This window comes from Physeter macrocephalus, chromosome 11 (genome assembly GCF_002837175.3).
Source record: "Physeter macrocephalus isolate SW-GA chromosome 11, ASM283717v5, whole genome shotgun sequence".
Classification (NCBI taxonomy): Eukaryota; Metazoa; Chordata; class Mammalia; order Artiodactyla; family Physeteridae; genus Physeter; species Physeter macrocephalus.
In genome coordinates, this window is record NC_041224.1 from 139978613 (window position 1) to 140000821 (window position 22209).

At 37.1% G+C, this 22209-nt stretch overlaps 1 protein-coding gene across 4 annotated transcripts in view; it reads left to right on the top strand.

Annotated features, from left to right (window-relative positions):
- ARID4A (AT-rich interaction domain 4A) overlaps positions 1-22209 on the top strand; it is a 61111-nt gene that overhangs the window by 29292 nt on the left and 9610 nt on the right. For all 4 annotated transcript variants that reach the window (XR_003681976.2, XM_007105228.3, XM_055088460.1 and 1 more), the window contains exons 12-21: positions 1394-1466; positions 2507-2601; positions 2755-2852; positions 3397-3628; positions 6361-6611; positions 9102-9299; positions 12159-12243; positions 13044-13185; positions 16685-17821; positions 18108-18212. Coding sequence is in view for 3 of the 4 variants with exons in the window: in XM_007105228.3 (XP_007105290.2) it covers positions 1394-1466; positions 2507-2601; positions 2755-2852; positions 3397-3628; positions 6361-6611; positions 9102-9299; positions 12159-12243; positions 13044-13185; positions 16685-17821; positions 18108-18212 (2416 nt within the window). In the remaining variant the exon portion in view is untranslated. The remainder of the gene's footprint in view (positions 1-1393; positions 1467-2506; positions 2602-2754; positions 2853-3396; positions 3629-6360; positions 6612-9101; positions 9300-12158; positions 12244-13043; positions 13186-16684; positions 17822-18107; positions 18213-22209) is intronic.

A 22209-nucleotide genomic window follows, 5' to 3' on the forward strand; every position in this document is an offset into this window, starting at 1 on the left:
GCCCACGCACCACAACTACTGAGCCCACGCGCCACAACTGTTGAAGTGTGCGCGCCTAGAGCCCGTGCTCCGCAACAAGAGAGGCCACCACAATGAGAAGCCCGCACACTGCCACGAAGAGCAGCCCCTGCTCACTGCAACTAGAGAAGGCCCGTGGGCAGCAAATCTATTTAAAAAAAAACAGTAGTACTCTGAAATTAAATTATGATAATTTATATGAAAGAAATATATCAGTGTTTTCTTTGTTTCTCCGTAGTATTGTTAAACTTCAAGAATTTTCCCAAATATTAATTTATAAGTAGTCTATCAGAAAAGGAAATATTTTATTAAAACCCAAAATTCATTTGTTTGCATAAGGAGAAATCATTAGGTTTATATAATTAGTAAAATGTAACACACAAATAGGTATTTGTAGGAATAGTTATTTCTGTATGAATGTTTCCATTAGTTTTTTTTTTTCCAGAGAACTAAATTGTAGTATCTAGTTTCCTTCCCCGAGAAATAATTTTCATTGTTCTATTTTAAGGGGTTGCAAAGTCAACTACAGAGGCCCTGCAAGAAAGGCAAATGAGAAAAGCAGGCTACTGTGATACAAGAGGAGCTGGTGGAGTCTGGGACAAAATAAAATTTATATGGCTCATTTACATGCATTTAAATTTCTTTAAAACATTGTGCTATCCAAACAAAAAACCTTTGCCATGCGACTTCGCAGCCTCTGGTTTATATTCATTCAGTAGTAACAAAATTTTAATATTGGTATGTGGATTATTTTAAAATAATAAATACATTTGTAATTATTACGCTCATCTATCAGTATATTCCTATGGGCCACATGGTATTTTGAGGATTTTTAAAAAAACACCAGGGCTTCCCTGGTGGCGCAGTGGTTGAGAGTCCGCCTGCCGATGAAGGGAACACGGGTTCATACCCCGGTCCGGGAAGATCCCACATGCTGCAGAGCGGCTGGGCCCGTGAGCCTTGGCCGCTGAGCCTGCGCATCCGGAGCCTGTGCTCCTCAACAGGAGAGGCCACAACAGTGAGAGGCCGGCGTACCACCAAAAAAAAAAAAAAAAAAACAAACACCAGATGAGGTGAAAACACTCTCACCCCATTCCTAAACCTTTTCCTCATGGCTAATCTTAGTCCCCACAGTGATAATTAACGGGAAGGTTCAAGTGATAAATGGGGTGAAGAGTAGAGATTGTGTATCTTGACAGTTGCATCAAACCAGCTCTATCAAAAATGAATTAAAATATGGCATTGTAGGATTTTGAGAAAAGTTCATATTTTCTGGCTTCATTAAAATTTTATCCCCTTACCTTGGGTTCCCAAAACAAAAACAAGACATTGTGTCTCCTATTGTTCTGTATATTTATATATTTTATCTTTACAGCCTGAGGAAGAACCTGATCCTGAAGAGAGGGACAGCTTCCTTCAACAGCTTTATAAGTTTATGGAAGACAGAGGTATTTTCATGCTTATTATTTAAAAGCAGGCATTTCTGGGAATTCCCTGGCAGTCCAGTGGTTAGGACTCAGCATTTTCACTGCTGAGGGCCCAGGTTCAATCCCTGGTCTGGGAACTAGTGCGGCATGGCCAAAAAAAAAAAAAGTAGACATTTATTTTACTGTTTTATATTGTAGGTTTATGTATTATTTTTGTTCAAATCATAGTACAGGGATTTGGATTTCAAGCCTAAGAATCAGTTATAGCTGATAATAATAATTAAGTATTGGGAATAAAGACAACTACTGATATCTAGTTTGAGTACAAATGTAGAGGAAAAGTAGTTTTGGTATAATTAAATTTTATCTTCTTGAGACTTATGAAACCAGAAAATATTATAATAATATTTGAGTAATAGAAAGTGAACAATCATAACGTAAATCTATATACCCATTATTTACTAATGGCGTTTTTGTGCCAAGTAAACTAGTCTGATCCTTGGTCTCAACAAATTAAACATAATAGCCCCTATCTAAACGGAGTAGGAGTTCTAATAAAGTTAGAAGAAATAGAAGCTTTATAAATCATCATACTTATTGACATTATGTCAGTCCTGGAAATCCTCAGATAAATTGGTTCTAGTGGCCTTCAGCAATGATCCTTCAGATTACTGCCTTCCGTCTTAATGTTTGTGTTGAAGCATTCAAAATGGAACCATGGCCTAAAATGTGCCCTTTCCATTGTATGTTTTCTTGCCCAGGCTTCTTGAACCAGCAACATCATTGGCTACACCTTGCAGGTCCAAGGTTTGATTTAGTTTTGTCCAATTCAGTGGCAGTTAGAGAGGTTATTTTATTAGTTGTGGCTGTAAAACTAAAGACCACCACAATACTGTGTAAAGAATATAGAGGGTATTTTGTGTTTTATATAATTTGAGGTTCTTTAACTATATGCCTCTGATTAGTGATATTTGGGAAATTAGAAATTGATAAGCTTTGTTTTCAACTTAGTATTTTCCGTTGGAATTAACGTTGTATTTCTGCTCTCTGATATTTAAAAGGTACTCCAATCAACAAACCACCTGTTTTGGGCTATAAAGATCTCAATCTCTTCAAACTCTTCAGACTGGTTTATCATCAAGGTGGATGTGACAAGGTAAGTAAGACTGTAATGCAAAGTTAAATTGTCTAATGTTGCACTATAATATGTACTTTAGGTAATAAACACATTTTCTTAATGAACATACAGTATTAGTGTAAAGATTATTTCCCTTTGTAAACATTAACAAATAAAAACTTAATTTTCCAGATTGATAGTGGTGCTGTATGGAAGCAAATTTATATGGACCTTGGCATTCCTATTTTGAATTCAGCTGCTTCCTACAATGTAAAAACTGCTTATAGAAAGTAAGTAGTATAGTTTATTCATCAAAGAATACATATTCACAAGGAGTATTTTCCACTTAATTTGTTAACAATTAAATAAGAACACGTCAATCAAAGAACATTAAAGTCAGAGAAAGTGTATAAAAAGGTTTCGGTTAACTGATACTGTGATTGAAAGTTATTTCAGTGTACCAAGTCTGCTTTACTCCATTTTTCATGTTCTGATTTTCTTTTCAAAATCACAGATACAGGCAGTGTTTATAGTCTGAAATTACAATACATGTTATAGAGTTGTACCTTTTGTGGTGAACAGCCTTCATATCAAAACTATGATAGCTGTGTTCAGTTATCACAAGCTCAGATTTTTCAGGAAAGAAATTTTATTTTCTGATCAATATTTTTGTCTGTTTTCTGATATAAAACACCAAGAAATCAGTAACAGAAAAAATACTTTGCAAAAAAAAGGCTTGAGTTTTACTTTTCAAAAAATATGTGTGTGTTTAATATAGTATTCAAGTTAAATGTAAAGACTAAGATTTCTTAAAATGAAATATTGTTTGTTTAGGTATCTCTATGGTTTTGAGGAGTACTGCCGTTCTGCAAATATTCAGTTCAGAACTATTCACCACCATGAACCAAAAGTAAAAGAGGAAAAAAAAGACTTAGAAGAATCCATGGAAGAGGCTTCAAAAGTAGATCAAGAAATGCCTTTAGTAGAAGTGAAGAGTGAACCTGAGGAAAATATTGATTCAAACAGTGAAAGTGAAAGAGAAGAAACAGAATTAAAATCTCCAAGGGTAAGTAGTTAAGACTAGTTTTATCTAGTTTATTTTTAGCATTATTTTAATCTTTTTATTATGGGAATTTTCAGGTATACACAAAAATAATCCTATGAACCTAGTTTATTTTCCAGTATTTGGTGTGCTTCAGCCAGGCTAGCCTAGCTCCCTTTCTCTAAATATACCACATATTATTTCTTCTACCTGAAAAACCATTCCTCCTCTTGTTCTCTGTTTATGTTTGTTCAGGTCATTCTCATCTGGGGTCCATCTCAAATATTCACTTCCGTCAAGTCATTTGCTAAAGTGACACCTCACTGAAGCCTATGCTGGTCACCTTACCTAAAATAGTAACCTACCTCCTTTCTTTGGCACTGGCAATCCCTCTAATGTTGCTGTTTCTATCTGTAATTTACTTACTTGTTCAGTTTACTATTTATTGTTTCTTTTACCCCACTCTGGACTAGTATCACACTCCACAAGGGCAGGGATTAGTGTTTATTCCATTAATTGAGAGATCCCAGGCATCTAGAATAGTGCCTGGCACATAGTAAGGACTTATTAAATAGTTGTTCAGTGAATGAATCTCCTCTTCATAATACCTGTGCCCTCAGCCAGGTGGGATCTTTTCTTTCTCTTGACTTCACAACACACTGTACAGCTCTTGGTGGCAGTTTTTCATGGTCTGCCTTGTTTCCTAGTCATGTGCACACTGGTTTTATGTTCTAACTCTACTCTTCCTCTCCATTAGTATATAACTCAAATCAGGAATTGTCCCTCAGTATTTTGATCTTTGTCTGATGATGTCTACACAGTAGGATTTATCAAATTTTAGAAGTAGAAAGAAAATTTAATCACACTGTCAAAGAAGTTCACTTATTGTAATGCATCTTATTTTTCAGTGAAATTGTATTTAAAAGAAAAGGTGAAATCATCTTCTCTTTTATTTGCTCAGAAACCATTTTTTAAAACTGTCCATTTTATCATCTAGTAAATGGAATCTTCTCGTGAATTTCATGAAACATCCAAAGTGGTTTGTTTCTTTTCTTTCTTTAATTTTTAAAAGTTGTGGTAAATACACATAACATAAAATTTATCATCTTCACCATTTTTACATGTGCAGTTCAGTGGCATTAACTACATTCACATTGTTGTACAACCATCACCACCATCCATCCCCAGAACTTTTTTCATCTTGCAAAACTGAAACTGTACCTGTTAAACAGTAAGTCCTCTTTCCTCTCTTCCCCAGCCTCTGGCAACCACCCTTCTACTTTCTATGAATTTGACTACTCTGCGTACTTCATATAAGTGGAATTATGTAGTATTTGTCCTTTTGTGACTGGTTTATTTCACTCTGCATAAGGTCTTCAAGGTTCATCCATGTATGCATTAGAATTTCCTTCCTTTTTAAGACTGAATAATATCCATTGTATGTATTGTGGACATACTTCCTTGTCATTACATAAAGACCCTCCTCATCTTTATGTAAAACATCTGCAGAGTACTGCATAGTATGGATGTATCATAAATTTACCTTCCTCAAGATTTTGTCCAATTTTTTATGATTACAAAAAGTGATGCAATAAATATGCTTGTAAAAATGTCCTCCCCATTTATTTAAATATAGAGGTTTGTAAAAGTGTCCTCCTCATTTATCTGAATACAGAGACCAGGCTTCTAAAAATGGGATTTCTGGGATAAAGGTATAAGTTATACAAACCTAAATTTTGATGGATAACAGATGCTTTCATTCATTTACCTACAAATATTTAAAGAGTACCTGCCATGTACCAGGCACTGTCTAGATCTGAGGTTACAGAAGTGAATAAGACAGAGACCCTGCCCTCATGGAACTTACATTTAAGTTCTTTTTTTTTTCCCTACCTTTGATGTTTAAATAGCTAGTTCCTAGCTATTTAAACTAGGGAACTAGGTAAAACATTTGTTATACTGAAATATTGTTAAGTATTCTAGTGCTCCCAAAGTTCTTGGCTCTTTTTTCTTTTTTTTTTTTTGGTGGTACGCGGGCCTCTCACCGTATACTGCGCCACCAGGGAAGCCCGTTGGCTCTTTTTTTATCCTCACTTTATTCCAAGTAGAGGGGAATTCTACCAGTGTATAGAATTCTGCCAGTGTATAGAGGTTGACTGGAAGGAGAATTTAGGAGATAATGAACTGGCTCAACAGTTTCATGGTCATTTGAGCATGCAACAAGAGACTGGATAAAAGCTGCTGGGCATATAACAAGTTACTGCTGGCCTAGTGAGCTCTCCAGATACTCATTCAAAGAAATGAGCTAACTTTTTGGCCATTCATACAGTTCAGTCCTTTTAAAATGTAATCACACTGAAACACAGTGATATGTTAATTTTATCTTAGTAAACAGTAGAATTAGAGATGACAGAACTTCTAAAAACTTAAGGGACTGATTTATTATTATTAACTTATATTATTATAGTCAAGAATATTAAAAGTGAGATAATAGAGTGAACACGGGAGAAAATTTTTATTTTTTATGTAGTATGTAGCCAGTACACTTGGACATAATTACATAATTTACATGGGTTATTCTTTTCCTTTTGAGAGGAAGAGAAAAGTATTCAGGAGTTGATGGGTTATCAGTGTCATGTCTCAAGCTAGAGAGAAGAAGAGTCATTGCTCTGAAGGTTTAAGGAAAAGATACATTTTTCTACGTTTTTTTGCCCTTTGTAGTGATAGTTACTTTAAAGCTTTTATCCGCCTATTAGGGACGAAGGAGAATTGCTCGAGATGCAAATTCTATTAAAAAGGAAATTGAAGAAGAGAAAACAGAAGACAAATTAAAAGATAATGATACAGAAAATAAGGATGTAGATGATGACTATGAAACTGCAGAGAAAAAAGAAAATGAGTTACTACTGGGGAGAAAAAATACACCAAAGCAAAAGGAGAAGAAAATTAAAAAGCAGGAGGATTCTGACAAAGACTCAGAGGAAGAGGAAGAGAAGAGCCAAGAGAGGTACATTATCTTATATTTGTTCTCCAGAAGCACCTGTCTGGGGTACAGCAGCGCTCTGTTCCTGCTTAGAGATTCAGGTTTGAGGGAATGTTTTCTTATTGGGACTTCCATTCCTCTTGTCTAATGAAGGTGAGACACATTGTGAAGATGATGTGTATCGCCTTTCGGAATTGGAGAATATACTGGTCGCACCATTTTAATAGCACTTGTGCCCTAAACAGTGGCCTCAAAGAAGGCTGCGCCACCCAGTCAAAAGAAAGGTCCTGCAGTTGACAGCAGGGAAGGGAGCTGGAGAAAAATGGAGGAAGTGGACAAGAGGAAACAGCGACAGCAAAAATTCCATTTTAAAAAAGGTACAATGTGGGAAAGCTAACAAACACATGGGTGCACAGTACTAGCAGATGTTTCTGTGTGTTAGCTTTATCTAAGACATTTTTCTTTTTCAAGTTATTGTATTAGAATAAGTGGCATGCACCCCTGATTCTAGTTTGGAAAGTACATTCTTGCCCCACATCACAACAATTAAATTTCGGCCTTTTAATGTTCATCCTGTTTGCTGTTGAATGAAAACTGTTTTTGTTTTTTCTCATGTCACACATATGGACTGAATTGACTTAAACATAACCAATGATTAGGCAGTCTAGCTAGACACTGTAATGTCCAACTATGTTCAGTTGGCCATTTCTTTGTTGTCAAATGGACTTACTAATTTTTAGACACTACTAAAAAATGAATTCTAATTCAGCAACAGCAGCATAACACACTTACTTGTATAGAAGCTCTCCTCCATAGTTATTTTTTGATTATCATCTGATGCTAAATTTTCTAGAAATTTGAGTTACTAAGCAAAATTGGGAACAGTGGCCTGCTGCCTCCGACTAGTGGCTGACACCCATCTGAAAATTAACCGTTGAGAAAATTACTGGAAAAATAGTAATGATTGGTGAGTGGGAGAGGTAATTTTATGATTCAGTACAAATAGGTACAGGAGCATTCACAATTACGTGTGAATTAGATTAGTGAATAAAGCATGTTCTGTCGTGAAATATGATTAGGATTAGGGAAAGTGGGAGGAAATAATTGGAGTTGAGTATAATGATGTGAGTATAGTATTTGAAATATTTGGACAATAAATTTAAGCAAAGATAAACCACTTAAAAAGGAAGGCCTAATTACAGTTTGAAGATTTGTTAAAAATAAGCATCAAAATGTGTATATTTTATAGTAATGCATCAAACATGTAATACACATATATATATACACATACACACTATGTGGTTTAAAAAGCCTTTATAATTAATTGATATGTAAATGGAATAAATATTTATTTTAGAGACAGAAAATTTCAGACTTGAATATGAAGAATGATATTTCCTTTTACTAAATAAAAATTGAATATACAAACATAGTCTGTATTCTCATTCAGTAGCAGGAATTATGGAAATAGGAAACTTTTTTATTTATAGAGACTTCTGTCTTAAATAGTTTCTCATGGTGTTTTGAAATTACCTTATCAAGATATAATTGGAAGATGCCCTTGGAAAGAAAACATTCCCACTGCTAATGGGTTATCAGAGCTTCTTCATGTCGGGTCCCGCAGTGGTCCCTCAAGTACTGCCCTATGTTTATGACAGAACACAGTACCTCCTTTTAAGCTTTTTAAAAGTCTTGTGACACTAGTATGATCTTTGATGCAAATCGTTTCTGAATCCTTCCCAGGCTAATAAAGAATGTTTTATTTATAAAAATATGAAAAATATTGTTGGACCTCCCTATGTGAATCTCCTTTATATCTGATTATCAAAACAAAGAAGAACTGATAGGAGATGTGTAAAAACAAATAGGAATCAACATAAGATATGCAAAGCTTTGTTCTCCTGGTGCTATCCCACAGTTATAACAAGTGGCCTAATACTCAAGTATCTATTGTTTCTTTGTTAGGGTGGGGAAACCTTTAAAATAGAAACTATCAAGAGTTTAAAAGATAGAGTTACTAAGGTAGTTAGCCCTTGTTCATTATTTTGCCCACCAAAAAACTAGTCTTGGTTAAGAACCATTCTGAATTGAGCAATAAGTGGTAGTAAAGTAGACTTAAAAGATATTTTAGTTGCAGGAAGTTAAAAACTATCTTTAGGTCATTTTCACATGTAAGGTGGCACTTGAGTATGAATCCTAAAGACTTTTTCAAAGCATGTTGTCCTTATTTTGCTTTGTCAGAAGTGACTTATTTGACTCCACATCATCATAAACTGTGATTATTGATTGGCCTTTAAGAAGTATGGATTTACTTTTGGTACAGTGCACCTTTGCATAATAAATAAATTCCTTAGTAAGTAGTCTATAAAAATCTTCTCCTTCTCCTCCTTCTTCTCCTCCTCCACTGACATGAAGTAGGTTATGACTCTTCTACATGTCGGATTCTTTTAGCATATATTATTTTGTTTTCCATTAAGTTATTAGTAGCATTATCAATGTTATAACTTACTGCAGGGAAGAAACTGAAAGCAAATGTGACTCTGAAGGGGAGGAAGATGAGGAAGACACAGAACCTTGCCTAACAGGAACCAAAGTGAAAGTAAAATATGGACGAGGGAAAACGCAGAAAATATATGAAGCCAGTATTAAAGGCACTGAAATTGATGATGGAGAAGTTTTATACTTGGTACATTACTATGGATGGAATGTCAGGTAAGCAAGAAATTATTTTCTTTTTTTGAAATTTCTTTCATTGGTTCAGAAAGATCAATTTAATGTTTTAAAGAACTAAAGCAAATAGTATATATGTATTTACAAAGCACCTTGTATCTGAATTTTCCAAGACTCCTATCATTCCCACTGTTTTACTAGCTATGTCAGTACTTCCAGCCAAAGGTCACCAGGATCACATCTGTAGTTGAACAAGTTGGATTTATTACTCATTTTCAGTGAGGGAGAACACACAGCTTGGAGAACCACATGGCACCTCAGTTAGAGGGTGGATCTGTGAAAGCTTACAGTACCACCTTGGGGAAAAGCAATAGCCCAGGATTCTGTGGAAACATCCTGTAGGGGGAGCCAGGCCCATGGCGCCCAACAGTGCAAGTGGTTTTGTTTGTTTGTTTATTAAATTTATCAGAAATCAAGCCTGTATCAAGCACTGTAACAATTCTGAATTGGTTAATTAATAAAAAAAAATATTAGATAGGACTTAGATCTGAGCTTCTGTTAGGTGATTTTGGGGAGGGTTTAAGGAAACGGGGCTTTGCACTAGACTGGATGCTGTCAAGAAGTGGGGGGTAATTCTGTGATTGGTTCTCTTAATCTTATCTATAAGGAGAGAAGACTAGAGCAAGGTTAATGCTATAATTGGTAAAGCAGCAGCAGTCAGGAAAAAAAAGGATGTTTGGTCATTTTTGTGGCTTGGACAATGTTCCTGTTTTTTTCTGTGTTGAGACACAACTAGGGAGTGGTCTTGTTTTTGTCTTGATCCATTATGGTCACAGAACAGACCTGTCTGATGTTGATGTTCTGTGAAATTGTTCACATTCAACATGAGAACAACACGCCCAAACTGTGAGGGCCAGAACAGCTCTGTAGCAACAGCAAGGCCCAGCTAATAGTACCAGGCTAGTTCCTGAATGTCAGGGACTACTTTTCTCTTTCTCCTTTAGAAAGTCTTGTGTGTTCAGTACCTCTGCTTGCCCTGTAGTTGCTTTGAGCCAGAGTGCTCCAAAATTTCCCTGCATACTCAGTGTGCCCTGTTATGCCTCAATTCCCTCATCTGAATTGGGGAAGACAGAGTACCTACTTTACAGGGATTCTGTGAGAAGCAGTGCTAATATCTATATTAACATGCAAAGTTAATATAATTAGTGCCTAATATAGTTAGTAAGTGCTCAATAAACATTAACTGTTTTCTTTAGTGAGGGGGAGTTTGGTTTCTGTCCTCTCACGTCATTTTAAAAGAGCATGGTTTTAATGAATAGCGTATGAAACTTTAAAATTTCTTTTCTGTTTTCTCAAACCAGCCCCTGTGCCCTTCACATTTCTGCCAACACTAAAAACAAACTTTTTCGTCCATCTCCCAGTTGTTTTGTATGTATGTACTGAATTTGGGAAGAAAGACCGCACTTACCAACCTCAAGTCCCTGCTTTGCAGTTGCAGCCCATTGTAGCCTTCTTTTTTCCTCAGATTCTATTTAGTTCACATCCATCTACTTTTATTTACCATCAGTGTGTCTGTTCTGCTTTCCAGAATTTCCCCCTCCTATCATCCTTCTGTCTCATTTTTTTAATGTTTTACTGTATGACTCTTCTTCACAGTCATTTTATTACATGCTCATGTTCTTCCTAACTGGTCACCTAACTGGAATTCACATGGTTAATGGGTTTTCATTGACCTTCCTTACTGCTAGATATTGGGTTAATGCAGAAGATCATTTTTAAACCATAGTATAGGTAGTCATGGTACTGTGTCAGCTGAACTTGTGCATATTGGAACAGTGTCCTTTTGCGTGACTTCACGGTTATTCGGTAACAGTGAGGGTATGGTTCCCATCATGGTGCAGTTCAAAGCAAGGACTGCCTGTAGTTTTCTTGCTTAAATGTTCATATTTTAGATTTTGGTTGAGCTCTATAAATACCTATATATTCATATAATATAAAAGCTGTTATTTAGTTCTAGGAAGTTTAATTCCTTATTTGCCCCTGATTAGTAACTTGGACTGACTATGTTAAAATCCAGAAGTGATGTCAATATTTTGGGAAAGGGGAAAATGAGGAGTTCTTAACTTGAGCTAAACAGAATAAACTTAGGTAAAGGAAATATCTATAAAAAATTTCAGTCTTAGGGCTTCCCTGGTGGCGCAGTGGTTGAGAGTCCGCCTGCCGATGCAGGGGACACGGGTTCGTGCCCCAGTCCGGGAAGATCCCACATGCCGCGGGGTGGCTAGGCCGCTGAGCCTGCGCGTCTGGAGCCTGTGCTCCGCAACAGGAGAAGCCACAACAGTGAGAGGCCTGTGTACTGCAAAAAAAAAAAAAAAAAATTTCAGTCCTAGAAGTGATACAGTTCAGAATAAAATTTTATTAGAAATACTGGAGGCTAGAGAGAGTTCTGAGAGGAAAAGAGTTGAAAAGGACTTCATAAAATAATCTGGAACTGAGCATATTACAAACTTGAATTTACCTGACTTGTTTTGCATTATTCGGTCAATAGAATGAATTCCAGTGCAGAATCAACTTATTTCATTAAGCTCAGATGTGTGGGAGTTGTGGAAAAGAAGGCAGTTCAAACAATCTTGAATCTATTTAGAGTTTGCCTACCCTGCTATCCCTGTAAGCCTGTTTTCCCTGAGAAATCCTCTTGCCTTGCCCTGTTGGTGGCAGGTACATAAAACACCTAGTACAGTACTTGGCACACATGTTACCAGCAAACTAGCATCTGTGCCCTTCGCATTTCTGCCAACACTAGAACCAAATTCTTTAGCCTATCTCACTGTTGTTTTTATTTGGTGAGTACATTTCAAATAAGGTATTCTTGTGAATTTTTAATATATTCTTTATTTTAAGGTATGATGAATGGGTGAAGGCTGACAGGATAATCTGGCCGTTGGACAAAGGTGGACCAAAGAAAAAACAGAAGAAAAAAGCTAAAGTATGTACATAGGTGCCATATCCTTTATGATAGGTACAGGAATTATTCATATTGTATTTTCTATAAATGTTGCTTTTTCTCATTGTATAATCATCTTGAGTCTTTAAAAGTAATTGTGATTTTCTCTTCTACAACCCAGAAGCTTAAAAAGTAAAAAATGTAAACGCATTACCACGCTGTTTCAGGAAAGGTGAAAACCAGCGACCCCTAGGGCACAGACTTCAAACACAAAGGCCTATGAGGTTCTCTAGAAGAGGGGTAAAGTAGGACTGAGAGTGACAAAGAAGAGGTCAAGTTCCTCATCTAGAGAGGATGGAACTAACCACTCTGCTGTGGGATGCAGACCCAGGGTTGCCAGATTTTAGGATTTTTTAAGACAACTGTATTTTTTAAAATGTGAAAGCTGATTTTTAAATGCTGGAAGCTAATACTAAATTTTAAAACATACATTGGCCAGTTGTACCCTCATGCACATCCACAGTTATCAGCCTTTGCTGTAGAGATGATGACGTATCTTTTCCTCAGGGAATAGTAAGAAACAAGGGGGAGAGCTGAGTAGTGTATAGCTCTCTAATGTACTGACTCTGACCTTCACAATATAATTGCAGTATTACAAGTTGAAGTAGAACATCATATTCATATAAGTACAAAAATATTTTAGAAAACGATTTAATTTTTCCATAACTACAGATTAGGAGTTGACATAACAAACCTTTTTGAGTTATAGTTTTCCTTGGAGAAGTAGACTGTTCTTTTTTCATAGGCTGGTGCTTCTCATACGTTTTGTTGTTGTTACCCAGAACAAAGAAGACAGTGAAAAGGATGAAAAGAGGGATGAGGAGAGGCAGAAGTCAAAACGGGGACGACCTCCTTTAAAATCTACTCTTTCATCAAACATGCCATATGGTTTGTCTAAGACTCCAAACAGCGATGGAAAATCAGGTACTAGAAGTGCTCACATCAATATGCCAGACAGCTTACCTCTGTCAAATGGAATGGGAGATGCTCAATTCTGAGAATCACTGGTTTTTTAAAAATCAATAATAAAAATAATAAAACTTCTGTTAGGTGAGAGATTCATAGAAAGTCATCTAGGTTATTTTTTTTTTTTAAGGAATTTTATTTATTTATTTTTGGTTGCGTTGGATCTTTGTTGCTGCGCGCAGGCTTTCTCTAGTTGCGGTGAGTGGGGGCTACTCTTCATCGCGGTGCGCGGGCTTCTCATTGCAGTGGCTTCTCTTGTTGCGGAGCACGGGCTCCAGGCACGTGGGCTTCAGTAGTTGTGGCTCACGGGCTCTAGAGCTCAGGCTCAGTAGTTGTGGCTCACGGGCTCTAGAGTGCAGGCTCAGTAGTTGTGGCGCACGGGCTTAGTTGCTCCACGGCATGTGGAATATTCCTGGACCAGGGATCAAACCTGTGTCCTTTGCCTCGGCAGGCGGATTCTTAACCACTGCACCACCAGGGAAGTCCCTAGGCTTTTACTATATGATTTAAACTACAAAATTTGATTTGAAGAAAATGTTTATTTTGCTGTATCATGTTTATTTAAAATTTAGTGATGTTTTACTTAATTAGGAATAACTTTTCTTGTTATAATACCATAGGAATATTATTTTTTTTAAAAAAATTATTTATTTTTGGCTGCGTTGGGACTTCGTTGCTGTGTGCAGGCTTTCTTTAGTTGTGGCGAGCGGGGTCTACTCTTTGTTGCGGTCTACTCTTTGTTGTGGTCTACTCTTCGTTGCGGTGCGCGGGCTTCTCATTGCAGTGGCTTCTCTTGTCCCTAGGCTTTTACTATATGATTTAAACTACAAAATTTGATTTGAAGAAAATGTTTATTTTGCTGTATCATGTTTATTTAAAATTTAGTGATGTTTTACTTAATTAGGAATAACTTTTCTTGTTATAATACCATAGGAATATTATTTTTTTTTTAAAAATTATTTATTTTTGGCTGCGTTGGGACTTCGTTGCTGTGGGCAGGCTTTCTTTAGTTGTGGCGAGCGGGGTCTACTCTTTGTTGCGGTCTACTCTTTGTTGTGGTCTACTCTTCGTTGCGGTGCGCGGGCTTCTCATTGCAGTGGCTTCTCTTGTTGCGGAGCATGGGCTCTAGGTGCGCGGGCTTCAGTTGTTGTGGCACGTGGGCTTAATTGCTCCGTGGCATGTGGGATCTTCCCGGACCAGGGCTCGAACCTGTGTCCCCTGCGTTGGCAGGCGGATTCTTAACCACTGCACCACCAGGGAATCCCCCATAGGAATATTTTATTTTAACAGAGGGTGCGTTGTCAAGCCATGCGTCCTCTTGTGTGCTGCACTGTCCTACAAAGCAGTGTCTCCTGTAATCTATTGCTGTTCACCTAGGATCTTTCAATAAAGTTGTGACTGTGTTGTTCAAAGACAGGACAAACTAATGTGGTAGAGGCATGTTTTGTGATGAATATAGGTGAACATATTTTATTCTGATTTTACCGATTTTCCCACTTTTCTACCTTTGTATATTTTTCCATGTAATTTAAGGAATGTTAAATTTAGAAAAACGTTCATATAAAAATTTCCCTCCCTTGAAGAAAAAAGCTTTTCTAAACCACAGGATTGCCGTGAGTCCACCATGTGGAGAAAATGGCATCTTTCCTCCTGTTTACTGCCATCTGCTGGAAGGTTGTCATAATACACAAATGCAAGACGTCCACAAAGTGGAAGATGCCCTCTTAGATACATGCCCATGTGCAGTGTACAGTCTACAGAACTATACATGGTCTTGCTAAACTACTTCATAAAAGTAAAAAACTACTTTAAAAAAATTACTTCTTTTGTTTATTTTTGGCTGCATTGGGTCTTCGTTGCTGCGTGTAGGCTTTCTCTAGTTGTGGTGAGCCGGGGCTACTTTTCGTTGTGGTGTGTGGGCTTCTCATTGCGGTGGCTTCTCTTGTTGCAGAGCACCGGCTCTAGCTGCGCGGGTTTCAGTAGTTGCGGCACGTGGGGTCAGTAGTTGTGGTGTGCAGGCTCAGTAGTTGTGGCTCACGGGCTTAGTAGCTCCGGGGCATGTGGGATCTCCCCGGACCAGGGCTCGAACCTGTGACCCCTGTATTGGCAGGCGGATTCTTAACCACTGCGCCACCAGGGAAGTGCCTACTTTTTTTAACATGAGAAAAAATTCTAAATTCTTTATATGATAAAACCACAAAATAAAACTACACACCTTTTCACTTAAAAAGTACATTTAAGCTTGCTTTTTGCACTTCTTTAGAATATGAGCACCATGTGGGTAGAATTTTTGTATTTTACAACTTCTATACCGTCTTAGAACCCTAGTTATTATTTTAAAAATTTTCTGAGTTAAAGAGAATGATTTAGGTAGCTGGCCTATACTTTCCTGTCTCTTAATCAGAGGAATAGTTAAAGTTTTGAGAATTCAAGCTTCTCATTCTGTACATCTTTTCAGAATTAAGTAGAATATCATATTCCTTTCTAAGGACACAAAATGGGCATCTCATTTATTAATCAGTACCTTCTAGATCTCAGATCAAACCACTTAACTTATTAACTTCATATCTCAGTACTAGTCCTTTGCTTTTTCTAGGGGTTACTGTAGCCTAAATACGATACTAGTAAAATTTGCAAAATAGCTCTTTTATTTTTGTGGTACGCGGGCCTCTCACTGTCGTGGCCTCTCCCATTGTGGAGCACAGGCTCCGGACACACAGGCTCAGCGGCCACGGCTCACGGGCCCAGCCGCTCCGCGGCATGTGGGATCTTCCCGGACCGGGGCACGAACCCGTGTCTCCTGCATCGGCAGGCGGATTCTCAACCACTGCGCCACCAGGGAAGCCCGCAAAATAGCTCTTTTATAGAATTGAGACAGTAATATTTTCTATGCAATGTATTTTCACATGGAATTTGAGGTCTCCCCTCCCCCATTTTGGCACAAATGTATGATTTATTTATTTTTAATTTAAAAAATTTATTTATTTATCTTTGGCTGTGTTGGGTCTTCATTGCTGCACGTGGGCTGTCTCTAGTTGTGGTAAGTGGGGGCTACTCTTCGTCTTGCTGCGCAGGCTTCTCATTGCGGTGGCTTCTCCTGTTGCGGAGCACAGGCTCTAGGTGTGCAGGCTTCAGTAGTTGCGGCGTGCGGGCTCAGTAGTTGTGGCGCGTGGGCTCTAGAGCACAGGCTCAGTAGTTGTGGTGCACAGGCTTAGTTGCTCTGTGGCATGTGGGATCTTTCCGGACCAGGGCTTGAACCCATGTCCTCTGCATTGGCAGGTGGATTCTTAACCATTGTGTCACCAGGGAAGTCCTGATTTATTTTACATAAGAAATTTCTACAAGGAGGTATTCAGAGGTACTTGATTAAGAGTTTTGTCTTTGGCAGGATTTTTATTATAAAATTGTATTGGTAATTAAGATGGAAACCTTTTTAATACCGTATTTCCTCTTGCAGACTCCTGTTCATCTGATAGTGAAACAGAAGACCTTTTAGAAAAGAATTTGATGAATGAAGAACTTTCTCCTGATATTAAAGAAGAATTAGAAAAAAATGAAAGTTTAAGTGATGATAAACTAGATGAAGAAAATCCAAAGACTGCTGCACATATATTAAAAGAAAATGATAGGACTCAAATGCAGCCTTTAGAAACCTTGAAGTTAGAAGTTGGAGAGAATGAACAAATGGTACAGATTTTTGGAAATAAAGTGGAACAAGTAGAAGAAGTTAAGAAAGAGGCAGAAAAATCTCCTAAAGGAAAGGGAAGACGGAGCAAGACAAAAGATCTTTCTTTAGAAATTATAAAGATTTCATCATTTAGCCAGGATGAAGCAGGATCTGAACCTCATACAGAAGCTCAGAGTATAGAATTTTCTTCATTAGACAGTAAAAACTTTTCTTCTGCTACAGAAGATGAAATTGACCAATGTGCAAAAGAAAAAAAGTTGAAACGGAAAATACTGGGACAGTCATCACCAGAGAAAAAAGTAAGAATTGAGAATGGAATGGAAATGACAAATAGCATTTCTCAAGAAAGGACTGGTGATTGTGTTACATCTGACGGAATGAAAAACTTAAATTTTGAACAACACTTTGAAATAGAAAATGAGGGAATGCCATCATTAATAGCAGAGCCAAACCAATGCATTCAAGAATTGACTAAAGAAAAATTTGATAGTCCAGCTGAAGAAACTATAAATACTCCTCTAAAAGAAGAAGAGGATGCAATGCCTCTGATTGGGCCGGAAACCTTGGTTTGCCATGAAGTAGATTTGGATGATTTGGATGAAAAGGATAAGACCAGTACTGAGGATGTAGTAGTTGAAAGCTCTGAATCTAACTCTCTTGTTTCTATTCCACCTGCCCTACCTCCTGCAGTACAACATAACTTTTCAGTAGCTTCACCACTTACTCTCAGCCAAGATGAGTCTCGAAGTATAAAAAGTGAGAGTGACATAACCATTGAGGTCGATAGTATTGCTGAAGAATCTCAAGAAGGTCTCTGTGAGAGGGAATCAGCAAATGGATTTGAAGCCAGCGTTGCCTCTGGTACCTGTAGTATAATTGTTCAAGAAAGAGAGAGCAGAGAGAAGGGTAATGACTTCCTAGGGAGAAAATCAACCATTATATTAAAACCAAAAACTAGTAAGCCAAGAGTTTTAGGAACTAATGGTCTGTTAAGTACCCTCCCTCCCTCCTTCCCTCCTTCCTTCCTTCCTTCCTTCCTTCCTTCCTTCCTTCTTCCTTCTTTCCTCTCTCCCTCCCTCCCCTCCTCTTGTCTTCTTTTAACATACACGTGGAAATTCGTGTAGAGTAGATAGGTGAATGAATGTTCTTGCTCTTGATTTTTTAAAAAATTCTCTCTTTTCACTTATTTCAGGTCAGAAAAGGCCAAGTGATGGAACTAGTGGATTATTGGCAAAAAAGCAGAAGCGAACCCCAAAGCGAACAAGTGCTGTGGCCAAAAATGAAAAGAATGGAGCAGGTTGGTACTTTTCAATGCTGGCTTTAGTATGGTGTTAGTACTTTCAGCAGTTTGTTGGCTTGATCATTTGTGTCAGCTTAAAACTCAATTTGGTTTATTATGTTCTGAAAAGTAGCAATTTTTCCATTATTTTTTAATCTGAAGGTGCCTGTCAATTTTATTTAGAGCTGGGATAGCTGTGGTTATTTTTAATGCTTATTTCGTTTGTATTTCTTATATAAAGCAGTTTAATATTAGAGGAATACACTTGGGAATCTTGAACAAAAGAAAAATAACATTTGCTCTGTAATAAAAGCAGATTAAGTTTACATTTCTGAAAAGAATGTTTTCCTTTAATCTAGAAAAACTTTTAAATAGTAATGCAGTAAGTTTGAAATATGGGGAAGTAAAATTCTTATTGAAACAAACAGGAAAATTAGTAAACCAGTAAGAATAGATTACATGAAAAACAGATTTATGTACAATAGGAGTAAAATTAAGTTGTAGAATATAGTAAATAGAGATAAGCATGGTTGATTTTGACAAATTAAAATTTTACCTCCAAAGCATGCCTTCATACAAGTCTGAAGGGAAATTCTAGATTACAGTAGATACATATTTCAAGGAAGGGGCATATAATTTATTTAAGATAAAAGGCATTTCAAAGAAAAACCTTTGAGCCATATTTCAAGTCCTCCATAACCAGATATGGCTAGTGGCTGGACAAGACAGGTCTAGAGTATAGAGAAAGAGTGATGGGAGATGAGACTAGAAAGACAGCAGGAATTACAAAGGGAAAATGAGTAACTTTACAGTGGATGAGCTGGGCAGACATCACCTTAGGCAAATGAAGTGAACACCACCAGTAATGGGACAAAGTGAAATGTACCACCTGACAGGATGCAATAAGAAGAACATAGCTGCACATCTGTAATATTCCTGTCAAAGATGTATAACCTGACTGTAATCATGAGGACCCATCAACAAATTCAAACTGAAGGATGTTCTATAAAATAACTGGCCTATAATTTTTAAAATTGTCAAGGTCATGAAAGTCAAAGAAAGAGGAACCGTTCCAGATTAAAGGAGATTTATGAGGTGTGATAACTAAATGCAGTATATAATTCTTACCTGGATCCTATTGCTGTAAAGAACATTATCGGGTCAAGTAGAGATACTTGTGTGGGGTCTGAGGATTAGATGATAGTAATATATCTCTGTTAATTTCCTGATTTTGATGGTTGTATTATGGTTCTTTAGGAGTGTGGTGGTTTTTAAAACATATCCACGAATGTGTTGATACGTTGCCCTTCAAGAGGCAAAGCCTAATCCCTTCCTCTTGAGTACGGGCTGAATTTAGTGACTCACTTCTAACTAATAAAATAAAGTGGACGTGATGGAGTATGTCTTCAGAGAATAGGTCATAAAAGGCACTGCAAATTCCTTCCCGCTCTCCCTTAGATCACTTGCTCTAGGGGAAGTTAGCTGCCATGGTGTGAGGTCACTCAAGCAGTGCATGGAGAGGCCCATGTGGTGAGGAACTGAGCATATCCTGCCAACAGCCAGCAAGGAACTGAGGCCTCCCAACACTCACTAACAGCCATGTGAGTGAGCCATCTTGGAGCATATCCTCCAGCTCCAGTCAAGTCTTCAGAGACCAGAATCTTGGCTAAAAGCTTGACTGTGCAACCTCACAAGATTCCCTGAGCTGAACCACACAGCCAAGCTGTTCCCAGATTCCAACCCTCTGAAACTGTGTGAGATTCTAAACATTTGTAGTTTTAAACTGCTAAGTTTTGGGCTAATTTGTAGATAACTAATACAGGGAGAATGTTCTTATTTGTAAGAAGAGAACACTAAAGTATTCAAATATCGCAGGGCAACTTATCCTCAAATGGCAGAAAAACATTCTTTGGTAATTGTTCTTTTCTTTTTTGTAAGTTTGAAGATTGTCTCAAATAAAAAGTTAAAAAGATTAAAAAGGAAAAAAAAAGGAGATAATCAGTTTTTCTTTTTGGAAAGAATCTTTGGCTTAATGAAGGCAGTGAAAGAAGGAATGAATTAAGAGAATCAGGACATAAAATCACTAGTACTCAATTATTATTAGTTAGATGTGAGGAACTGGTTAACTGACATATAGCATATAGGAGTAGCAGCAGGCTGTTGGAAGAGTAATTTAGGGAATGTTGCTTTTAGAGGTACCGCGTATTAGGAAAATAAGGCTCTGTAGCTTCGAAGAAAGTCTGTTTTTAGAAGATAGTTGTTGAAGGATTACAAAATGATAAAGCTGCTATGGGAGAGTTGTAAAATGAGAAGAAAAAGGACCAGAAGTGGAATTATGTGGCATATCCCTTTAAATGGGCCAGGAAGAGCAGAGTAGAAGCAGATTAGAGATAAATGAAAATCAGTAAACACTAGTTGGTTTGAATAAGAAAGACGTTTCAAATGCAATAGAATATTCAAGTAGGATTAAAATATATTCATTGAATTTGGTGAATAGTAAGTGTTTGGGGCCCTAACAAGAGCATGGGAAGGAGACATGATTAGAAAGTATGGAAATAAGAATAACAAAGAATTTCTCTTTCATGAAATTTGACCCTAAAGAGAAGGAAAGAGGTGCCAGCTAAAGGGGGAGGTTTTCCTCTCCTTCCCTCCCTCTCTCTCTAAGGGTAGGAAAGTTTTAAGCATGTTCATAGACTCTGGGAAAAGAAGAAGGATAAAATGACATTGGGATATTTCAGAGGAGCTGGGAATAAATGGTTTCAAGAGTATAGCTGAAGAGATTAGTTTGCCCAGAATTAACAGTCTCCTCTTTTTGAGTCCCAAAAGGGAGATAGGGACAGATACAGTAGGGGAGGGGCTGGGAAAGTGAATGTGTAACCCTCAACTTTGCCTTTTCAGTAGAATGGAAGATTGGCTGTTGAGAGTGAATAGTAGGATGGAAGTAGGGTGTAGACTTTGAAAAAAAGCAGAAAGAGTTGAGAGAAAATTCTAATTTGTTATTAGTGAAAACCAAAAGCATCTTTAAGTTCACATTTGGTGAGGAGGGATGTAGACCTGCAAACAAATATCTGACACATTTTATATATTACACATATGTTAAAAGTTGGATGTGTATTTTGTGCTTGTTCATGTATATAGTTTGGGTTGGTCCCCTTTTGGGTTGTTTTCATGTTTTAAACATAAATGGGGCAATACTATGCTTATTTTTTAACTTTATCATTTCACAATGTATTTTGGATATTTTGCCATTTTTGTTCTTAGGAACTCTAGCTCATTCTTTTTAACAACTTTAGCACAGTATTCAATAACACTGATATATAATTCTTAGCCATTTCCCTTTTGGTGGGTATTTAGGTTATTTCCATCTTTTTATTGTTATAAAACTTAGCACATCAAGTGCTCATGGAACATTCTCCAGGATAGATCATATCTTGGGTCACAAATCTAGCCTTGGTAAATTTAAGAAAATTGAAATCGTATCAAGTATCTTTTCCGACCACAACGCTATGAGACTAGATATCAATTACAGGAAAAGATCTTTAAAAAATACAAACACATGGAGGCTAAACAATACACTACTTAATAACAAAGTGATCACTGAAGAAATCAAAGAGGAAATCAAAAAATACGTAGAAACAAATGACAATGGAGACACAACGACCCAAAACCTATGGGATGCAGCAAAAGCAGTTCTAAGAGGGAAGTTTATACCAATACAATCCTACCTTAAGAAACAGGAAACATCTCGAATAAACAACCTAACTTTGCACCTAAAGCAACTAGAGAAAGAAGAACAAAAAAACCCCAAATTTAGCAGAAGGAAAGAAATCATAAAGATCAGATCAGAAATAAATGAAAAAGAAATGAAGGAAACAATAGCAAAGATCAATAAAACTAAAAGCTGGTTCTTTGAGAAGATAAATAAAATTGATAAACCATTAGCCAGACTCATCAAGAATAAAAGGGAGAAGACTCAAATCAATAGAATTAGAAATGAAAAAGGAGACGTAACAAC